The following is a 23,892-nucleotide window of genomic DNA, read 5'->3' as shown; positions in this document are numbered from 1 at the left end:
CATAGCAAGCGCTTAACAAATACCATAATTATTACTACTATTATTGCCCAGAATAAGCTTACATCTATAGAGAGCTGGGGGTCAGTGGTGGCATAGATCATATAATGTTGGTATTTGTTAAGCGCTTACTATGGGCAGAGCACTGTTCTAAGCACTGGGGGAGATACAGGGTAATCAGTTTGTCCCACGTGAGGCTCACAGTTAATCCCCATTTTACAGATGAGGTAGCTGAGGCACAGAGAAGTTAAGTGACTTGCCCACAGTTACACAGCTGACAAGTGACAGAGCCGGGAATCGAACCCATGACCTCTGATCCCGAAGCCCAGGCTCTTTCCACTGAGCCACATATCAAGGTACAGAGAGCACATTGGTGTTAGGGCAGTTGAGTATGTGGATCAGGTTGTAACAGGAGATGAGCGAGTTAAGGAAGGAGGGAGAGAGCTGATTGAATGCCACAAAGCCCTGCCTACCCTCTCCATAGTTCTACACTCAATTTATCTTTCATCCAACCCCACTCATCACCACCACCTCCACAATGGGTACAGGATGTGCTACCAAAATGGCTCCTCCACTTAGAGCATCAGTCATCTCTACTGAATGGCCTCTGTGTACTGGCCTCTAAATAATAATAATATTTAAGTGCTTACTCTGTGCTAAGCCCTGGGGTAGACACAATACAATCAGATCAGAAGTGACGCCTTTTCCACAAATGACTTGCCTGAGGTCACACAGCAAGCAGTGGGGAGTAGAACCTGGGCCTTTTGACTCCAGGTCCTGTGCTCTTTCCACTTGTCTTGTCTAATGCCGTCGAGTCGCCTCCGACCCATTGCGACACCAAAGACACATCTCTGACAGAACACCCTATCTCCATCAGCAGTTGTTCTGGTAGTGGATCCATAGAGTCTTCTTGGTAAAAATATGGAAGTGGCTTACCATCTCTTCTTTCTGAGCAGTAAACTTGAGTCTCCACCCTCAAGTCTCTTCCATGCTGCTGCCCAGCACAGGTGAGCTTCGACTTGCAGCAGATTGCCTTCCACTCACTAGCCACTGGCCAAACTAGGAATGGAATACACAGGCCTGTGCTTGACTCTCCCTCCCGTAGTTGAGACTGTTAGAGTACTGGAAACTCTCCAGGTACGATCCTGAGATGGGGGGCTCTTTCCACTAGTCCATGTTTAATGGGGACAAGTTCTCCAACAGAAATCCCTGTGGGAGGTGATATTTAAATCCTGGTTGTCAATGTTAAACATTACAATGATTGTCAAGGTGTTCCTTCCTTATACAGAAAACTTACTGAGGTAAGCTGGAATGTTCCATTTCCCAACTCTTTTTATTAGCATAGGTGAAATTTTTCTTTAATTGCCAGGAGCAAATAAATCCTCATTCTTAGTATTTACATTGTCAAGCCTGAGTCTCGACATTAAACTAACTGCTTTCAGCCTTAGAATTACCTAAGATGCCATGAGAATACGAGGCTCAATTTCCTTATGTGAGAAAAGTGGTAACATTCATTTGACTGTCTAAAATATACTACGTAATAATAATCGTGGTATTTGTTAAGCGCTGAATATGTGCCAAGCAGTGTTCTAAGCACTGGGGTAGATACAAGGTAATCAGGTTGTCCCATGTGGGGCGCACAGTCTTAATCCCCATTTTACAGATGAGGTAACTAAGGCACAGAGAAGTGAAGTGGCTTGCCCAAAGTCACACAGCAGGCAAGTGGCAGAGCAGGGATTAGAACCCATGTCCTTTGACTCCCAAGCCCGTGCTCTTCCCACTAAGCCACGCTGCTTCTCTATATATTCTCTCTATTCACATAATAATCTTGTTAGTCATTAAAACTAAGCTTCCATATTTTATTAAAGATAAAAAAAGATGTATCATATCTTCTTATTACAGGAAAGGTGAACTGGAGCTCATGTTGCAGGCACTTTTGTTTTAACAAAGGGTCTGAGGATCAGTGTGGCAATTATGAAATAATTGTATCTCATCTTCTCATCTTATAGTGCTTGCTAAGCTCTTACTATGTGCCAAGCAGTGTTCTAAGTGCTGAGATGGATACAAGTTAATCAGGTTGGACACAGTCCCTGTCCCACATGAGGCTCACAGTCTAAGTAGGAGAGAGTAGGATTTAATTCCCATTTTACGGATGAGGTAATTGAGGCACAGAGAAGTTGTGACTTTCCCAAGGTCACACAGCAGATCTGTGGCAGAGCTGGGGTTAGAACCCAGGTCCTTTGTCTCCTGGGCCTGTGCTCTTTCCACTAGGCTAAACTTCTTCTCTAAGGCAAATACTTAATGGGGCCACTCAAATCCCAGTTCGATGCACTTAAGGAATGGATCCTATTTCTCTGCCTAGGCCTCTTCACTCCACCTTATCTCCACAGTCTCTGCCCTTCTGGGAAGTCTTCAGCCTACTGCTGACCAACACACAAATAGGAAATCTAATTGGTTTTGTGTTACCTTGGGCGGGAGAGGTTCCAAGTCATTTGGAGCTGTGGTCGGGCGAAATCGTCTTCCTCTCAGCATCCCGGGTCGAGTTCCTTTTGTGACATTATCTGTTTTAGGCGGCGGAGGAACTGGCACCATGAAATTGTTGATAATGGGAAGCTGATAGGGGGAGGTTCGATTCGAAAAGCCCGTGGAGTTCAGGAACCTTACATCTTTGTGACCCTGCAATCAGATTCCACGGTGACTAAATTCATTTGTAGTAAAGGTGGAGAATGAAATTACAAAGAAAGCATGATGATTTTCCTTCACATCTTTATGCGCCCTACATTTACAGAGCTGTAGTACGCTGGAAAGCACGCACCGCTATACAAGGCACGACAGATGGATTTACAAGGGTATCACGACTTAACTAGAGGGGAAATTTTCACTTGCTTTAAATCCTCCATAATTTCCCAACTCTCAATTGACTCCATTTGCCCTCGTGGCCGACCCCTAACAATCGATCAATCGATCGATGGTATTTATTGAGAGCTCACTACGTGCGGATCGCTGTACTAAGCTCTTGGGAGAGTACAATACGACAGAGTTGGTCGACAAGTTCCTGGCAAGCAGCCGCTTGATGCATGTTAGGATTACATTTAAAAGCCAGAGACCGTTCTTTCTATGTACTATCCTGACAGTACAGAGGGGCGAGCCACTCTGTTAATAAAGGATCTTCACTAGAAAGAGTTGCCCAAACACCAAGACCAGCTTTAAGTATTAGAAATATCTGCTTCTCACCCAGGACCTGACAATTCAGGCAAAATTTCACGAGTTCCTTCTTGCTTTTCCCTACAGACTGACACAGACAGTGGCACTATTCCAGACTAATTTACAGTTGAAACTGAGGTGTAACCGTACTGGAACGCAAACATCTTGCAAATTAAGCTCTCAAATCTAGAAACGCCCATTGTGTTTAACTGTCCTATATGGCATAAACACCCTCATGGACCCCACTGCCATTTCTACCCACTCCCCACGTATGCTAAGGATTTAGTCTTTTACACACTTGTCTATCTGGGCTGTTTATGGACTGGACAAATGAAACTTATAATTAGTTATAAAATTCCAAAAGAGTTCACTACAATAAATTTTCATTCTGATCAAAAATAAGCACACATCCAAGTGAAATCAATTTGATGATGCCTTAGCTTCCCTTCGCTCTGTGGAGAATCCTGCTATGAGCCATAGTGTTATAATGAAATTTCCACTATGCTGGACTTTTACTTAATTTATATGTTCACAGTCATATGGAGCATTTTAAAAAATATATATCATATAGTCTTACAACTCTAGTCCCTCTCTATATATAACTTGAGCAAAATGGGATTCACTCAGAGTGAATTGATCATAGTGGCTTATCAAATTCAATCCATTAAAGGGATTTATTGAGTGCTTACTGTGTACACAATCATGTACTAAATGCTTGGGAGAGTGTAATACATTAGAGTTGGTAGGCATTTTCTCTGTCCACAAGGATCTTACAGTCAAGTGGGAGGGGTTTACAGTCTTATCACTTATTCCAACTGACTTTCTGCTGATATGTGTGTCATTTGTCAGCGTCAGAGGCTGGAGGAGAAAATAGATTAAAACTCCAGAGCACTCTCAGACCAAAACCCCATCAGCTACATCAATGAATGAGAGAAGCTAGATCATTGTACAAAATCTAGTATGCTCTAGTCTTACCTACTAGCAACTGCCCCTAGGGTAAAGCCCATAGAGTTTGGAAATGGCAGGCTTGAGGCCTGGTCTCTTCTCTGTTAGGACTTCAGAGGCAATTCTGAATGGCAGATTCCTTCCTTTTCCTGTGGAATAACACTGCCCCAGTTCTAACTGATCCATTAATGGATGCTATTCCCGCAGCAGAATTTAGTCTCAGGGTGAACTCTGCTTAGATGAAAACAATTAAAAAGCAGGGAATTGTGTGAATAGAAATGAGAAGTAGCATGGGCTAGTGTAAAGAGCACAGCCCCAAGAGTCAGAGAACATAGGTTCTAATCCTGGCTCCACCACTTACCTGCTGCGTGACTTTGGGCAAGTCATGTAACTTCCCTGTGACTTAGTTCCTTCATCTACAAAATGTGGATTCCCTACCTTTTCTCCTTCCTACTTATTCTGTGAGCCCTGTGTGGAACTTGATCATCTTGTATCTACTCCAGCACTAAGTACAGTGCTTGGTACATAATAAAGGCTTTAGGTACATCACAATTAAGAAACCTAACGTAAAATGTTTCACGAGGCCCTGAAATCCTGTAATATCTTTTAAATAATTTTTTTAAAAAAAAAACAAGAAACATCTCACCCCACTAGGAAATGGAGGGTGGCTTTCATGTGCAGAGGTCTTTGATCTGAAGCCTGAAGTTCTTTTTGGGACAAATCCTCCTGAGGGATTACTGAGAAGAGGCTGCAGTCGAACGGGACGTTGCATGTTTCCTGGGGCTGTGTTCGGTCGAGGAGGAGTCTAGACAATTAAAAAAAATTAAATTAGTACCTTCAAATGTTTCTGAGGCCAATTAATAGTAAATATAAATTGCCTGGTGTAATTAGCTCTGTTTGGTAATGAACAGATTAAGCTTTAATTATGCCCTTCCATTAGTTTCAGTCATGTGATTCACAGACACTGTTACAGTATAGAGAAGAGTGCTTTCTCCAGATATCAACAGCATTTCAATGTTCTTCTCAACACACCTCATACTTCCGATGATGAGACCCTTCAAAACAAAGAAATCTCTTCCAGGATGCAAAACACGGCACTGGCCCAACTATTGAGAAAGTTACTGCAGCAGTCAGAGACAAGAAAAATGGCAAGGCGTGATGGCATACCTGCTGCATACCTCCTACAAGCAAGGAGGAAATGCCTTGCTTAAGCACATATCAATCAATCGACTAATCAATCATATTTATTGAGCTTTTACTGTGCGCAGAGCACTACACTAAGCACTTGGGAGAGTACAATATAACAATATAACAGATACATTCCCTGCCCACAATGAGCTTACAGTTTAGAGAGGGAGGTAGACATTAATATAAACAAACTACAGATATGTACATAAGTGCTGTAGTATTGTTGAGAGTGGGGATGAACAGAGAAAGCAAGTCAGGGTGACACAGATCAGAGTAGAAAGAAAGGCTTATTCAGGGAAGGCCTTTTGAAGGAGACGTGACTTCAATAAGGCTTTGAAGGGGTGGGGAGTGTATGTCGGATATGAAGTGGGAGGGCGCTACACATCAGAGACAAGGTCGTGGGCAAGAAGTCAGCATTGAGATAGATGAGATTGCGGTACAGTAAGTTGGCATTAGAGGAACAAAGTGTGCAGGCTGAGAGAGTAGCAAGGTGAGTTAAGAGGGAGCAAGGTGATTTAGTGTTTTAAAGCCCATGGTAAGGAGTTTCTGTTTGATGTGGAGGTGAATGAGCAACCACTGGAGGTTCTTGAGGAGTGGGGAAATGTGGATTGATTGAATGTGTTGGTAGAAAAATGATCCAGGCAGCAGAGTGAAGTATGGACTGATCCCTTTCTCACATTCCTTCTCTCTTTCTCCATCCCTACACTGACCCTTGGGGAATTCAATATCCACATAAATGTTCCCGACTACACTTCTACTTTCGAATCCCAGCTCTGCCACTTGTCAGCTGTGTGACTGTGGGCAAGTCACTTAACTTCTCCATGCCTCAGTTCCCTCATCTGTAAAATGGGGATTAAGACTGTGAGCCCCACGTGGGACAACCTGATTCCCCTGTGTCTACCCCAGCGCTTAGAACAGTGCTCTGCACATAGTAAGTGCTTAACAAATACCAACATTATTATTACTTCTGCTGCTGCCCACTTTTTATCACTCCTCAACTCCACTCACCTCCTGCTCCACTCCACCTCCTCCCCTCACCAACCTGGACACACACTCAATTTCATCATCTCTAGCTACTGCACAATCTCTACCCTCACCATCTCTGAAATCCCTCTATCTGACCACACACTTCCTCCCCAGAGCATAGGTCTGGAAGTCAGAGTTCATGGGTTCTAATCCCTGCTCCCCCATTTATCTTCTGTGTGACCTTGGACAAGTTCATTCAATAGTATTTATTCAATAGTATTTATTGAGCGCTTACTATGTGCAGAGCACTGTACTAAGTGCTTGGGATGAACAAGTCGGCAACAGATAGAGACAGTCCCTGCCGTTTGACGGGCTTACAGTCTAATCGGGGGAGACGGACAGACAAGAACAATGGCAATAAATACAGTCAAGGGGAAGAACATCTCGTAAAAACAATGCCAACTAAATAGAATCAAGGCGATGTACAATTCATTAACAAAATAAATAGGGTAATGAAAATATATACAGTTGAGCGGACGAGTACAGTGCTGTGGGGATGGGAAGGGAGAGGTGGAGGAGCAGAGGGAAAGGGGGAAAAAGAGGGTTTAGCTGCAGAGAGGTAAAGGGGGGGTGGCAGAGGGAGTAGAGGGAGAAGAGGAGCTCAGTCTGGGAAGGCCTCTTGGAGGAGACAAGTCACTTACCTTCTCTGTGCCACAATTACCTCATCTGTAAAAGGGGAAGTGAGACTGTGACATAGTAAACACTTAACAAATAATAATAATTGTGGTATTTGTTAAGCACTTTGTGCCAGGCACTGTATTAAGCGCTGGGTGGATACAAGCAAATCAGGTTGGATACAGTTCCTGTCCCTCGTGGGGCTCACGGTCTCAGTCCCCATTTTACAGATGAGGTAACTGAGGCACAAAGCAGTTAAGTGACTACCATAAATATTATTATTATTAAATCTGTGCTGTTCCCCCACAGAGACCTCCGATCTTTTGATCTCACCCAAATTTCTCAAATCATCATGCCCCATTTAGTCTCCAATTGCAAACTATCTTCCCTTGAGGTACAAATTGACACTCTCAACCCCACCCTCTCTACTGAACTCAACTCACATACAAAAAGCTTTTCTTCAAGAGGTAGGCGAGATGAGATATTAGTCCAGAAAAGCCTCCTAGAACAGACATGATTTTAGCATGGCTCGGGAGATGGAAAAAGAGGTCGTCGGTCAGATAGGAAGAGGGAGGGAATTCCTGGCAGGAGGGAGGACGTGGTCAAGGGATCAACAGCAAGAGGGTTGAGATCAAGGCACAGTGAGTAGGCTGCGTTAGGAGAGCAAACAATATGGGCTGGGCTGTAGTGATAGAGGAGCAAGGTTAGGGAGGAGTGGGAGAGCTGATGGAATGTGTTGAAGCCAATGGTAAGGAGTTTCTGTCTGAAACGAGACAAATGGGCAATCACTGGAGGATTCTGAAGAGTGGGGAGGTGGTCACAGAACAAATCTGTAGAAGAATGATCTGGGCAGCGTATTGAAGTATGGCCTGGAGATGGAAGAGATTGGAGACAGGGAGGTCAGAGAGGAGGAGGATGGAATAATCGAGATGGGATATGATGTGTCTGGGCCAGCATGCTAGCAGTTTGGATGGAGAAGAAGTAGCAGATTCTCAAGGTGTTTCAAAGATAAAAGAGGCGGGACTTGGTGAGTGTTCGAGTTTATGCGTTGAAGGAGAGAAATGAGTTAAGGCTATGCCAAGGTTGCCGGCTTGTGAGACAAGGAGTACGGAAATCTACAGTGATAGGAAAGACAGTCGGGTTGGAGGTGGGGTATCATTTGCTGATGACCCCTTAAACAGATCTGGACCCTGGAACTGATGCGACAGACGATCATTCTTTCCACCTTCAAAACCTTATTAAAGGCACATCTCCAAGAGGCATTTTCCAATTAAGCCCTCATTTCCTTTTCTCCCACTCCATCACCTTTCCACTTGTAACCGCTCCTTTCATTCACCCCTCCCTCAGCTCCACAGGACTTATGTACCTACCCATACTTTATTAATATTAATGTCCGTCTGTCCCTCTACAGTGGAAGCTCCTTGTGGGCCAGGGAATGTGTCTACCAACTCTGCTATGTTGGTACTCTCCCAAGAGCTTAGTACAGTGTTCATAAATATGATTGAATGACTGACTGATTAGCAAACGTGGCTTCTCTGAAAACTTCATTATGATTCTGAGACTATTTGATGGTGGCCAGGCTAGCTGGGTCAGGATTGGGGATCCCCGTTCAATTTATCCCCCTTGGTGATGAGATAAAGCTGAGATGCATAATGGGCTCAATCCCGTTCAGTGTTTCCTACAATGTCATGCTGGAAGACGCAAAAAGAGATCTTGGCAGCAGAAAACATTTCTGCTCCTCAGGAGACTCTTCCAACTCCATAGGCTTCGAGCAGCGTCCAAAATCCTAGAGATGATCATTCAACAATTGCCGTACACGAATGACTGCACCTAAAAGGCACCCACCAAAGTAGACATGCAAATACTTGTAAAAGGCTTTGCCAAATCAGCCAGGCATTACAGGCTGACTGTAAGGATAAAGAAAACCAAAGTTGTGTTTCGGCTGGCACCAGGGATATCATTTACACAAACAAAAATATATATTGGCAACACAGAGCTGAACGCTGTTACAGGATTTTTGTAACTAGGCAACACTGACCCATGCTGGAAATGTTATTCAAGGAAGTAGAAAATAAAATCAAGAAGGCCAGCACATGCAATGGAATATTGGAAAACAGTTTTCCAGCAGCAGGAACTAGGCTACAGATCAAACTTAAGATCCACAGGGTAGTAGTACTGTCCAATCTTCTCTAGAGCTATTCATTTATTCATTCATTCAATAGTATTTATTGAGCGCTTACTATGTGCAGAGCACTGTACTAAGCACTTGGAATGTACAGTTTGGCAGAGACAACCCCTGCTCAATGACGGGCTCAAGTCTAGCTATGGGATCAGGACTCTATACAAACACCACAAACAACCAATATGTCAATGGTTTTATTGAGTGCTTACTGTGGAGAGAGAACTGTGCTTAGCACTTGGGAGAGTATCAATCAGTCAATGGTATTTATTGAGTTCTTACCGTGTGCAGAGCACTATGCTAAGTGTTTAGGAGACTAAGATAGAGCAGAATTGGAAGACACATCCCTTGCCCACAAGGAGCTTACAGTCTGGAAAGGGAGACATACATTGACATATATATATTAAAGATATGTAAATAAGTGTTATGGGCTTGAGGGTGGGGTAAATATCTTAAGAGGTACGAATCCAAGTGCAAGAGTGATGCAAAAAGGAGAGGGGGTAGGGAAAATGAGGGCTTAGTTGGAGAAGGCCTCTCGGAGGAGATGTGATTTTAATAAGGCTTTGACGATGGGGAGAATGGTGGTATGTCATATGTAGAGGGGTGGAGCAGGAGGTAGGCAAGAGGTTGATGGCAAGATACACAAGATCGAGGGAAAGTGAATAAACGGGCATTAGAGGAGTGAAGTGTGTGCACTGGTTTGTAGGAAATTTGCAAGGTAAGTAGGAGGGGGTGAGTTGATTAAGCTGTTTAAAGCCAAGTATAAGAAGTTTCTCTTTGATGGAGAGGAGGATGGGCAACCACAGGAAATTCCTGAGGAGTGGGGAATCATGGACTGAGTTTTTTTTAGAAAAACGATCCAGGCAGCAGAATGGATTACGGATTGGAGTGTGGAGACACAGGAGTGGGGAGGGGGGGGAAGGGAGGAGGCCCAAACAGTACTCGAGGTGGTATATTATAGGTGTTTGGATCTGAGTAGTAGCAAAGTAATAAAGGAAAGGGAAGATTTTAGCAATTGAATGGCAAGACAAGATAAAAAATCAACCAAGACGGGAATGCAGTGAGCCTCCTAGCACTGAAAATGTTCTGAGCACTGCTCAGCCCAACACAACTGTGCTATCGGGCATGTGAGGAGAATGGACTGCAGGAAGCCAAACAGCTGCTGTAGGGTAGCAAGGAGGACAGAAAAAATGCTTTAAGGAAACGGTAAAACAAATCCTTACGAAATGCTGCATTCCCACAAAAACTGGGAGATAAGTACCATGGAGAGATGACCATGGCACACTACTATCAAGAAAGGTGTGGTCTTTTTATTTGTTAAAATTATAGACAAAGAGGAAAACAAAGACAAAGAGGAAAAAGTTTAAACGGCAATAGATGCTGCAAACAGACACAACAGCAGAACTGACAGATTACATGAGAACATTAGGTGGTTGGGACTCTGGGTTCCATATATATATATATATATATATATATATATATATATATATATATATATATATATGCATATATATATATGTATTCAGTTATCAATTGTTTCCTCTCTTCAAATTTTTTATTATTTTGGACATTAGAGATCAATAGCTTGCTGATTCTTCCTCCATAACATATCCCGGATCTACCCTTCCCACTCTATTGAAACCACTCCATGGTCACCCAAGCTGAGAACATGTCACAGTTGACTACTGCTTCAGCCTCTTCAATGGTTTCCCCTCCTCCAACATCTTCCCACTTCAGTCCACACTCACTTGTCTGTATGAGTGATCTTTTTCCAAGTGCCATTTTTCCGAGTGTCATTTATCTCTCCATTCCTCAAAAACCTCAAATTGTGACCTATCTCTTCTTACAACAAGCAAAAATCTTTCCTATTGGCTTCAAATCTCTCCACCACTCTCCCTATCTTACATAATGGCTCTGTGTCCGCTGCCCGGCTCATCTTCCTGCAGAAACGCTCTGGGCATGTCACTGCCCTTCTTAAAAAGCTCCAGTGGTTGCCTATCAACCTCCGCACAAAACAAAAACTTCTCACTCTAGGCTTCAAGGCTCTCCATCACCTTGCCCTCTCCTACCTCTCCTCCCTTCTCTCTTTCTACTGCCCACCCCGCACGCTCCGTTCCTCTGCCATCCCATCTCCTCAACGTTCCCCGTTGTCGCCTATCCCGCCGTCGACCCCTGGCCCATATCCTCCCACTGTCCTGGAATGCCTTCCCTCCTCACCTCCCCCAAACTAACTCTCTTCCCTTCTTCAAAGCCCTACTGAGAGCTCACCTCCTCCAAGAGGCCTTCCCTGACTGAGCTTCCCCTTTTCCCTCTGCTCCCTCTGCTGCCTCTCTGCCCCCCCTTCACCTCCCCTCAGCTAAGCCCCCTTCCCCCCCCTTTCCCTCTGCTCCTCCCCCTCTCCCTTCCCCTCAGCACTGTGCTCGTCCGCTCATTTGTATATATTTTTATTACCCTATTTATTTTGTTAATGAGATGTACATCCCCTTGATTCTATTTATTGCTATTTTTTTTGTCTGTCTGTCTTCCCCGATTAGACTGTGAGCCCATCAATGGGCAGGGATTGTCTCTATCTGTTGCCGAACTGTACATTCCTAACGCTTAGTACAGTGCTCTGCACATAGTAAGCGCTCAATAAATACTATTGAATGAATGAATGAATGAATGAATGTTCACCCACTATTCCCCAGTTTGCCCTCTTTGTATGTCCCAAGCTCCCCTTCTAAAAGTGCCTTGTCCTTGACTCTCCAGCTTCCAACCCTGATCTCATCATGTCTTAATAATAATAATGTTGGTATTTGTTAAGCGCTTACTATGTGCAGAGCACTGTTCTAAGCGCTGGGGTAGACACAGGGGAATCAGGTTGTCCCACGTGGGGCTCACAGTCTTAATCCCCATTTTACAGATGAGGGAACTGAGGCATGGAGAAGTTAAGTGACTTGCCCACAGTCACACAGCCGACAAGTGGCAGAGCTGGGATTCAAACTCATGAGCCCTGACTCCAAAGCCCGTGCTCTTTCCACTGCGCCACGCTGCTTCTCCACCTTCTAGTCTTCTGAGTCTAGAACTTCCTTATACCCTGAAATCCACCAAAAACAGTGCTCCCCAGGTTTAAAGCCCTCCTAAAACCCCACCTACTCCAGGAGGCCATCCAAGATGAATTCACAGCACCACAATCAGCCTGAACCAGTAGCCACGTAGCCTAGTGGAAAGAACACGGGCTTGGAGTTCGAAAGATGTGGATATTAATGGTCAGAGTATTTTCATTATGGTGTTTGTTAAGCACTTGCTATGTGTCTAGCACTGTACTAAGCACTGGGATAGGTAACCCAGTGAGATGCAGCATGGCCTAGTGGAAAGAGCCCGGGCCTGGGAGTCAGAAGAACCAAGGTTCTAATCCCGGCTCTGCCACTTTTCTGCTATGTGACCTTGGGCAAGTCACTTCACTTCTCTGTGCCTCAGTTCCCTCACCTGCAAATTGGAAATGGAGACAGTGAGCCCCATGTGGGAAAGGGACTGTGTCTAATTTGTCTATATTGTACTACCCCAGTGCTTAGAACAGTGCCTGGCACATATTTAGTGCTTAACAAATACCACAGTGAGGATGATGATGACGACAACGACCTTGGGCAAGTCACTTAAATTCTCTGGGCCTCAGTATTCTCATCTATCAGATAGGGATCAAATGCCTGTTCTCCCTCCTACATATACTGGGAGCCCTCTGTGTGACAAGGACCGTGTCTAATCTGAGTATCTTGTACCTAGTGCTTAGTATAATGCTTAGCACATACTAAGTGTTTAATAAATTCCTCCAGTGACAGTCAATGATTTGCTCTGTTGTTTTCCTCTGAATGTCTTTGGACTGCTTCCTGCCTTCATCACCTGAATATAATTTTTCTCCATCTTCTCCATTAAGTTGCAAACTACTTAAGGTCAGGGTTATTCTGCTGAAATATAACATGAGCATAGTATATTGAGTAAGTACTCAATGAATTCCATCAAAATGCCTACTTTAATACTAGGCAAGGTACTATTGTGTTTAGTACTACATGTGCTAAGGAGAGTATTATTCATCCTTTTTTAAAAAAATGGGATTTGTTAAGTGCTAACAATGTGTCAGGCACTGTATTGAGTTGGACACAGTCCCTGCCCCACATAGGGCTCACAGTCTTAATCTCCATGTAACGGATGAGGGAACTGAAGCAGAGAGAAGTTAAGTAACTTGCCCAAGGTCACGCAGCCGACAAGTGGTAGAGACAAGATTAGAGCTCACGTCCTTATGAGTCCCAGGTTCGTGCTCTATCCAATAGGTCATGCTGCATTCTTTAAAATAATAATAGTAAATTATTATTATTATTATTATGGGATTTGTTAAGTGCTCGATATACCCCTACAGCACCTAGGTACGCAGCTTTAATTTATATATTACATATTATTCATTCATATTAATGTCTGTCTCCCCCTCTAGACTGTAAACTCACTATAGGCAGAAACACGTCTGCTATTTCTATGGTGTTGTACTCTCCCAAGCGTTTAGAACAGTGCTCTGCATACGGGAACTGCTCAATAAATGTGACTGAATGAATGAATGAATAAATACCATTGATTAACCAATGATCGATGTGCTAAGCACTGCATTAAGCCAAAGGATGGGTACAAGGTAAGCAGATCGGACACAGTCTCTGTTCCACATAGGGTTGGCACACAGTTAATTTAGAAGAAGAACAGGTACTGAATCTACATTTTACACAAGAGGAACTGAAGCACTGAGAAGTCAAATGACTTGTTCAAGGTCACGCAGCAGGCAAGAGGAAGAGTTGGGATTGGAACCCAGATCCTCTGATTCCCAAACCCACGCTCTCTAGAATACCTATATTTTGAGTTCCCCAGGATTGAAACTTTATGTTGCACAAGTATAATCTATTCATAAATCCAGTGGTGAATAGATAGTGGTCTTATAGAAGCCAGGAAGTATATGCTTTGTCCTACTTGATATCCAGACTTTTTCCTAAATGTGCTTTAAAATATCCAAAGTAAATGAAATCAGCTGAAAATGGAAAAAAAAAACCATGGACTAAATGAACGTACCTTTCCACACACACAAATGTTGAACTCCAGCACTGAATTCTTAAATCACTTGTACTTGGTCACTGGGAGCAGAGAACCTGTCCACCAACTGTGTTATAGCATAATCTCCCAAAGTCTCAGTACAGTGCTCTGCACACAGTAAGCACTGAATAATGAAGAATGATTGAATGATTAGGGCCTTCTAGGAGAATAACATTTATTTAGATTTAATTTGGTGCATGAATGGTTAATATTGGTTTTAAAGAATGCAAAAGGATGCAAAAACATACTTAATCACCACCCTATCACATCTTCTTCATGGAAAAATGCAAGACTGTCAAATGAGCATGTGTCAGAGAACTAGGCCATTTACCCTAAACAAGAAAATGATGCACTAGCTGTTTGCTCTAAATGTTATATGCCCTTCATTTGCATAGGGATATCATTCAGATGGATGAACGTTCAGATGTTTAAGCTGTGATTATATTTATCTTTAAAACACAAATCTGCACAGTTAACCAACAGCTGTGTGCGGCAAACTGTTGTCTTCATTCAAGTTAGAAAACCACCTGAAAATTGCAGCACTTCCCAGCGCCTGCTCGTATATTAACCGGGACTAAATACGGCAGCACAGTAATACAGTAGGAACTGTGACAGAATGCACATAAAATTGGACGATCTGGCTTTGCCTCAGTTTTCTTTGGCATTCTAACTCTCACAGAAGGGTCTTTGGGGGTGTATTTCCCAAAGCCCACCGGGTCTGCCGAGTGATTTCACCCCCCTCAACTTTAATAGGAATCACACAGCTAAAACTCCACATGCCATATTGAAGGCTTAAGTGTCATTTGGGAAAAGATGAGATAAACCAATTCCTGGATGGTTTTCATCGTTTATTGGTTGCTTCGTAGAGAAACAAATTAAAGCAGGAGAACACCTATGAAGACATTCCACAATGATTATTGCGATGATCTATGGGGTCAGGAGGCCAATAAGAGAATTTAACTTTTAGTTGTGCTTGCCTCCGGATCCAAGCTTTGGGGGAACTCATCCTGCCAAAAGATAGAAGGTAAACTAGCTTAGCTGTTAGCCTAGTGATGGTAGGGTCTGTGTCCCGGCAAATTTGGGCCGGCAACCTGGGGACTCATTAAAGTCGACCTCCTGGGAGAAAACCTCATTCTGAAATTACTTTCAGATTTCGGCCCCATTAATCATCTCCTAAACTAACAAAAACTATTTGCACAAAGAGCATTACTGGAAAGTTGAAAAGAAAACCTTGCAGCATTTTTGTTGAGTTGGTTTTTGGTTGGGTTTTTTTTACCACTCTTAACAGGGTGAGAGTGTAGAATTATAACTATAACTAAAGTTCACTGTGTCTCTTTCCCTTGGGGGAGCAGACCTGGGGATGGATTCCCAGTACTTATTTTCCAAGTTTGATTTCTTGAGATAAATATGCACAATTGAATCTATTTCAGAACCTTCTCTAGGCAGAGTGTAATCAGAGAGTCCAACTGCACCAGGAAAGGAGACCCTGTCATAAAATACATATCTGTAATTTATATGGTATATCTGTAATTCATTTTTTCAAATTAATGTCTCTCTCCCTGCCCCTGGACTGTAAGCTCATTGTGGGTTGGGAATGTGTCCGTTTTATTGTTGTATTGTACTCTCCCAAGCACTTAATACAGTGCTCTGCACATAGTAAATGCTCAGTAAATATGAATGAATGAATGAATGAATGAATGAATACAAGGTATTGATTCAATATAGGCTTGAAAGATGAGCTTCCACAAATATTATACCTTCTTCATTCGGTTTGGGTGAAAGGGTTGGTTGGAGAAGCAGAATGGCCAAGTAGAAACTCTGCCACTTGTCAGCTGTGTGACTGTGCGCAAGTCACTTCACTTCTCTGGGCCTCAGTTACCTCATCTGTAAAATGGGGATTAAGACTGTGAGCCCCACGTGGGACAACCTGATTCCCGTGTGTACCCCAGCGCTTAGAACAGTGCTCTGCACATAGTAAGCGCTTAACAAATACTAACAATATATATAATATAGAAAGAGCAAGAGTCTGAGAGCCAGAGGAACTGGATTCTAATTCTGGCTCTGCCACTTTTTCTTTTTCTTTTTTAATGGTGTTTATTTACTGGTTACTGGTGTGTCATGCACTGTACTAAGCTTTGGGGTAGATATGAGCTAATCTAGTTGGACACAGTCCATGTCTCACATGTGCCTCATAATCTTAGATGAGGTAATGGAGGCACAGAGAAGTTAAGTGACTTGCCGAAGGTGACATAGGAGACAAATGGTGGATCTGGGATTAGAACCCAAGTCCTCTGAATATCAAGCCTGTGCTGTAGGCCACAATTCCGTACTGTTTTGTAACCTGCTACTTATCTGCTGTGTGACCTTGGGCAAATCACTTAACTTCACAGGACCTGTTTTCTCATCTGTCAAATGAGAATTTAATACTTGTTTTCTAAATAGCCTGAAGTCCCTCTATCTGACTACAACCTACTCAGCTGCTTTTCTCCCACACTTCTCGCAAATCTGTGCTGTTCCCCCACAGAGACATCTGATCTTTTGATCCCATCCAACTCATCTTGCCCCATTTAGCCTCCATACCCAAACTACCTCCCTTTGATGACCAAATTGATGCTCTCGATACCACCCTCTCTACTGAATTCAATTCACTCGCTCCCCATCCCTTCCTCAATCTCATACTGCTAATCCACAGGCGTGGATCACCTCCTCCATCTTCATTCATTCAATAGTATTTATTGGGCACTTACTATATGCAGAGCACTGTACTAAGCACTTGGAATGTACAATTCGGCAATAGAGACAATCCCTGCCCAGTGACGGGCTCACAGTCTATTCGGGGGAGACAGTAGAGCAAAACAGAACAAAACAAAAACAAGACAATATTATCAAGATAAACAGAATCAAGGGGATGTACACCTCATTAACAAAATAAATAGATCTCCTTCTTTCACTCTTGTGCATGAGCCTCAGAGCACTGCTTATAGAAATCTAGATATGAGGCTGACTTTGTCCACTTCAAGTTTATCCTTTCATGTTTAACTCTACCCTCTCCTTTGCACGGCAAAATTATTTCTCCATCCTTATTGATACTCATGCCCATTGCCCTCACCAGTTGTTCCAGACATTTAACTCCCTCCTCAAACCCCTTGTCCCTCCACTTCCCCCATCTATTGCCCCCAATGAACTGGCCACCTATTTCATTGAGAAAATCGAAACTATCAGACATGATCTCCCTAAAATCTCCCCTGCCCCTCCCCAGTCCCTACACTTCCTGCCCCCTCTCCAACTCTCACATCTAACTCAGCAGTATCTCAAGAGGAGATCTCCTGTCTTCTCTCAAATTCCACCCCCTCCACCTGGTCATTCAACCCCATCCCTTTGCACCTTATCAAAACACTAGCCCCCTCCTTTCTTCCCTCCCTAACCACCATCTTCAACTCTTTGCTCTCCAGTAACATCTTCCCCACTGCTTTCAAGCATTCCCATGTCTCTCCTATCCTAAACCCCCCACCCGGTCCCCACAGCTCCCTCCAGTTATCACCCCATCTCCCCCCACCATTCCTCTCCAAGCTCCTTGTAAAAGTTCTATACACTCACTCTCAAGTTCCTCTCCTCCAATTCTCTCTTCGACCCCTTCCGATCTGGCTTCCATCTGCTTCACTCCACAGAAACCACCCTCTCAAAAGTCATCAGTGATCTCTTCATGCCAAATCCAATGGCCCTATTCAATCCTAATCCTCCTCGACTTCTCATCTGCCTTTGACACTGTTGACCTTCCCCTTCTCCTGGAAACAGTATCCAACCGCGACTTCATTGACACTGTCTCCTCTCTGCCTGCTCATTCTTGGTCTCTTCCACATGATCCTCCTCTGCCTCCCACCCATTAACTGAGGGTGTCCCTCAAAGTTCAGTTCTGGGTCCTCTTCTATTCTTCATCTCCTCACAGTCCCCTCCCGTTCTCCATCTATGCCCACACTGTTGAAGAACTCATTCGCTCACATGGCTTCAACTCCCACCTCTATGTAGATGATTCCCAAATTTACATCTTCAGCCTTGATCTCTCTCCTCCTCTGCAGGTTCACATTTCCTCCTGCCTTCAAGACATCTCTACTTGGATGTTCTGCCATCACCTCAAACTTAATATTTCAAAAACAGAATTCCTCATCTTCCCACTCAAGAAGGAACAGAAGAAGAATCAATTAATGGCATTAACTGAACACTTACTATATACAATAGATTTGGTAGACACAATCCCTATCCACAAGGAGTTTAGAGTCTAGTGTGGGAGTCAGACACTGAAATAAATTACAGAGAGAAATAAAGATATGTACATAAGTGCTATTGAGAAGTGTATTAATGAAGGCAGCGAGGAGTACTGGAGTACTGCTATGCTTAGGTCACTTGGAGGTGCTGAAATGGCAGTTGTGGGGAAATAAGAAATGATACGATGGAAACTAAAACCGCAATGTCTTTTATAAGTTCAATTCATTGATCTGTAGTTATGGATCTAAGAGGATGAACGGCCTTCATAAAGCAGTGCCCAAAGTATCCATTTTAGCATTGATTCTTCAAATTGCAAAAGGCACATACTACAATTCTTCCACACGGCAAAATGAGGATCCTGGATATTACCCACGGCCTACCATTCCCAAAAGTCCAGGTTTGAGGGCGCTGGCTGGAACCCCCCAGAATTCTCTCCATGCATGACACTTCTGGTTATTACAGGGGTGTGGCCTGAGAGAAGCAGTTTCAGGCCTCAGTTTCCACAGCTCAACTTTCCGTTTATGAATGGCTGACCAATGTGCCATGGAGTCCCAAATCCTGGACCGAGAAGGGGGAACTAGAACTAACTACTCTGCTATTGCCCCAGTGCTCAGGGTGGGCTCCAGTAGAGGCCAGTGTGCCCCCAAACCACCACAAACCCCACAAAGCCTCCATTTGGTCACAGGAGCACTAATAATTACAATAATATTTATGGTATTTGTTAAGCACTTACTATGTGCCAAGCATTGTTCTAAGCAAGACCTCAGGGCAGACTGACACGTGTTGCTCTCTGTGGGTCAAGACTGCTTCCAAGAACCAAGAGTAGTGTAACCACAGGCAAGATAAATCAAAGTTTTCCTGTTCTTTATTTACAAGGAAAAGAGATATATACCTATAAAAATGTCCAGAGCTCTGTGGACATATAGTTTACCATCTATTTAGGTCTTTTCATAAAGAGGAAAATTCCTGAAATCCACCTCAAGTCGAAACATTGCCTGGGAGCCAATTTTCTCATAGGAACAATGTTAAAAATGGGGCACTGGTTCCTGAACCAAGTTTTGATATATTATTTTTACTAAAACTACCCAGAATTGTGTAATAAACCCATTGCAGATGAGCAATAATGCTCTCTGAGGGCAGGGATCATGTCTACCTACTCTACTGCACTGTACTCTCCCAAGAGTTTAATACAGTGCTCTGCATGCAGTAAGTCCTCAAAACATACCACTGATTGATCGGTTGATTGCATGATGCATTTAGTGCAATAATATCAGCAGGACAATCCACAAACAAATAGTCAACTTTCACTTCACTGAAGGCAACATAGGCATATAGACTGTCCCTACTGACCTCACCGGTAAGCAGCTAACCACCAACTCACACTTTTCAAAGCTGCAATGAATGGCTTGGTGGGATGAGAGGACTGTTTAAAGAGGATGAAGGTGGGAGAGAGTGGGAAAGTTGGGGAGAAGACTGCATAGTGCTGGTGAGGCACAGAAAAGTTAAGTTACTTGCCCAAGGTCACACAGGAGACACACGGTTGAGCTAACATTAGAACCCGGGACCTCTGACTCCCACGTCCATGCCCTTTCCATGAGGGCATCCTGCTCCTCTGCTCCATATTCTGTTGTATTGTACTCTCTCAAGCTACTATTACAGTGCTCTGCACCCAGTAAGTACTTAATACCAATGACTGACCAATGGATATTATTAGAGAAGCAGTGTGGCTCAAGAGAAGCAGCGTGGCTCAATGGAAAGAGCACGGGCTTGGGAGTCAGAGATCATGGGTTCTAATCCCGGCTCCACGACTTGTCAGCTGTGTGACTTTGGGCAAGTCACTTAACTTCTCTGTGCCTCAGTTCCCTCATCTGTAAAATGGGGATTAAGACTGTGAGCCTCATGTGGGACCATCTGATTACCTTGTGTTCTCTCCCCAAAGCGCTTAGAACAGCGCTCAGTACTTAGTAAGCACTTAAATACCATCATCATCATTTTAGATACAGAACTAAACTTCATAAACACTTGCATCTACTAGACAAGACCGGGTACCCAAAATTCTGGATGACTGGGTTTACTGGGTAATTGGTATCCAGAGAGGCGAGTGTTGAGTGAACAGTGAGGACTCGAACAATTCTCTCCATATGATGAATTTATCAACTTTGAAGAATTAGCATGACTAACCAATTGCGAAGGAACAAATTGCTCTTGATTCATCAAGGCATGGCACCTGTGGCGATTCTTTGGGACAGTTGGTGGATGTGGAGTCAGAAGAGTAATGTTATCTTCAAAAGGTCTTTGCCCACGTTCCACCTAGGACAGGAGCATAATATCGTTTGAATATATAGTTCAGTGATCCATCTGTTGTGAATTCCCTCTAAGTGTGCTTTCAATTTATACCTTTCCAACGAATGAGCATTCCAGGGTAATGACAAATCTAAAAAAACCGAGGCGATGTGTCGGCTTCCACCGCAGAAGCCCAATGCAAAAGCAAAAATTTCTACTGGTAACGTGGAGGTAAAGGCTGTCAGAGAATAATAATTGATAAGGAAATAGAAAACCAAATCAAAAAGGCTGGCACGTACTTTGGGACACTAACGGACAGAGTGTAGTGGCAGAATAGTATGAGGTTCCAGGCCAAACTAAAAGTTTACAGAGCTGCTGTAACTTTTCTACATCTGTGAGATCTGCCCCTTCAAGGGTGTCCACCTGGCTCCTCGGGCATTTCCACCACGTCACTCGTGGGACCTAATCAATACCAAATGGCAAGCAAGATCACAGTGTAGTCAATCACCTAGGAAGGAAGCTAGGCTCACCTCAACCCAGCTGTATTGGGTATAACAAATGACGAGATTGAAAAACAGCAGGATACCCAAATAACTGCTGTATGGAAACTGAAAAAGGGAAATTAGAAGCAAGGAGGACAAAGGAAACAATTTAAGGACATGATAAAGTAAATCCTCAGACAATGCTGCCCCCCAGCTAAAAACTGGGAGTCAATTGTTAAGGATTGTCCAGCATGGCTCACTGTCATCAAGAAAGGAGGAGCTTCTTTGCAGCAGAAGCTTCAGAAGGAATGAGAGAAAAGGAGGCAAAAGGGAAAACAACACCATACACTGCAAATGTAACATAATAACACAAGGAGCAGGATTTTAGTGTCCACCATGTAGCCGGAACTAATAATAATAACAATAATAATAGCAACAGTATTTATTAAGTGCTTACTATGTTCCAAGCACCATCTAAGCACTGGGGTAGATACGAGTTAAGCTGATAATAATAATCATAATAATAATAATAATAATGATAGTACTTGTTAAGTGCTTACTATGTGCCAAGCACTGTTCTAACCCCTGGGTAGATACAAGTTAATCAGGTTGGACATAGTTCCTGTCCTATATTGGGCTAACAGTCTTAATCCCCACTTTTTACAGATGCGGTCACTGAGGCAGTTCTGAGCCAGCTATTTTTGCCATTAAAAGACTTACGCATCTGTGTTCAGCAACCTTGAATTCTACATTGTAGTGCTGGTACATACATATTTACAGTAATCCTACATCCTCTGGGCCTTATATTGAAGATGTAGAACAACTGAAAAGCATATTAGAGAAAGTATTATTTATCTAGTTGACTTCACTTTTAACACTATCTTAGACCAAAAGCTCATGACAGAAGATGAGGTTTTCCAGGGCATGTTTTCCTGGCTAAAGAACTGACCACAGGTCTGTCTCTCATAGCTTTAAGATTTACAATAAAATGAAATGGGATTCTCATAAAACTCACCAGGATGTAACATCACATGCAATTTTCCCGTTATTAAAATTCCAGTTTCCACCTCAGTTGAATCACACAAGTAAGCACTGTACAGCTGAAACTTAAACCCAATCTAGTGCTTTTAAGTTTTACATAGGTTTGGGTAGAGTTAAAATTTTGGATGAAAGGCTTGGACTGGCTGTATTTTATCCAAATGAGTCAGAAATTAGGATAAATCTTACCAAAAGGTCAAGATCTCAGAAGGAAACTGATGTTCAACAGGGGGCTAAAATTGGCCAAAAACTTTCCACAGGAAGCATCACTGGCCTCACTGTACATTCTCCTTCTCCAATATGAGATTGACAAGAAAATATTTTTAAGGTTCTGCAGTCTATTACCTTAATTCTCTGAACTCGATCCTTTCCAATAAAGTTGTCCAGCTTCTTTTTTATTTCAAGATGGTGATGGCGCTAAATACATCAAGGAAGAAGAGGAAAATAACATTCATTGCAGCAAAGAAGCTTTAGGCATTCTGTCTAGTTTAAGCCTTACATTCATGAATTATGACTGTTGCATTACTAGGATTGATCTGATTCATCTGCATTAAAGTTCAACACATGAATTCATTTGCTTAACATTTTTGGATGTAAACATTCACGGTAGAGTCTACTCATGAATAGTCGATTTACTTCTCTGAAAATGTCAGTGTAAATAGGTTCCTTTTATACAGCATAATGGACTATACTTCTCCAAGCCAGAGGAAAGAAACAAGGATTCTAAAAAGCTAATTCAATTCAATTCAATAGTATTTATTGAGCTCTTACTACGTGCAGAGCACTATACTAAGTGCTTGGAATGTACAATTTGGCAACAGATAGAGACAATCCCTGCCGGATGACGGGCTCACAATCTAACCGTGGGAGACAGAAGGCAGAGCAAAACAGAACGAAACAAAAACGAGACAACATTATCACGATAAATAGAATCAAGGGGATGTACACACAAAAACGAGACAACATTATCACGATAAATAGAATCAACGGGATGTACACCTCATTAACAAAATAAATAGGGGGTAATTAAAATATATACAGATAAGCACAGTGTTGAGGGGAGGGGATGGAGGAGGGGGAGGAGCAGAGGGAAAGGGGGCTCAGCTGAGAGGAGGGGAAGGGGGAAGGGGGAGGAGCAGAGGGCAGAGGGGGAGCAGAGGGAAAAGGGGGGAGCTCAGTCTGGGAAGGCCTCTTGGAGGAGGTGAGCTCTCGGTAGGGCTTTGAAGAGGGGAAGAGAGTTAGTTTGGCGGAGGTGAGGAGGGAGGGCATTCCGGGACAGCGGGAGGATGTGGGCCAGGGGTCGATGGCGGGATAGGCGTGAGTGGGGGACAGTGAGGAGGTGAGCTGCAGAGGAGCGGAGTGTATAGGGTGGGCAGTAGAAAGAGAGAAGGAAGGTGAGGTAGGAGGGGGCAAGGTGATGGAGAGCTCTGAAGCCAAGAGTAAGGAGTTTTTGTTTCATGCGGAGGTTGATAGGCAACCGCTGGATGTTTTTAAGGAGGGGAGTGACATGCCCAGAGTGTTTCTGTAGGAAGATGATCCGGGCAGCAGAATGAAGAATAGACTGGA

At 43.3% G+C, this 23,892-nt stretch overlaps 1 protein-coding gene across 4 annotated transcripts in view; it reads right to left on the bottom strand.

The window, feature by feature from the left end:
• The window catches only part of ERICH3 (glutamate rich 3), a 118,112-nt gene that overhangs the window by 56,560 nt on the left and 37,660 nt on the right, over positions 1–23,892 (bottom strand). For 3 of the 4 annotated variants that reach the window (XM_029063370.2, XM_029063369.2, XM_029063372.2), the window contains exons 4-7: positions 22,672–22,743; positions 20,705–20,833; positions 4,793–4,951; positions 2,464–2,673 (exon numbers count right to left, since the gene is read on the bottom strand). In XM_029063370.2, the coding sequence (XP_028919203.1) occupies positions 2,464–2,673; positions 4,793–4,951; positions 20,705–20,833; positions 22,672–22,743 (570 nt within the window). The remainder of the gene's footprint in view (positions 1–2,463; positions 2,674–4,792; positions 4,952–20,704; positions 20,834–22,671; positions 22,744–23,892) is intronic. The other variant, XM_029063371.2, reaches the window with a different exon arrangement.

Source organism: Ornithorhynchus anatinus, chromosome 4 (assembly GCF_004115215.2).
Source record: "Ornithorhynchus anatinus isolate Pmale09 chromosome 4, mOrnAna1.pri.v4, whole genome shotgun sequence".
Taxonomy (NCBI): domain Eukaryota; kingdom Metazoa; phylum Chordata; class Mammalia; order Monotremata; family Ornithorhynchidae; genus Ornithorhynchus; species Ornithorhynchus anatinus.
This window is presented reverse-complemented; position numbering and strand designations above follow the sequence as displayed.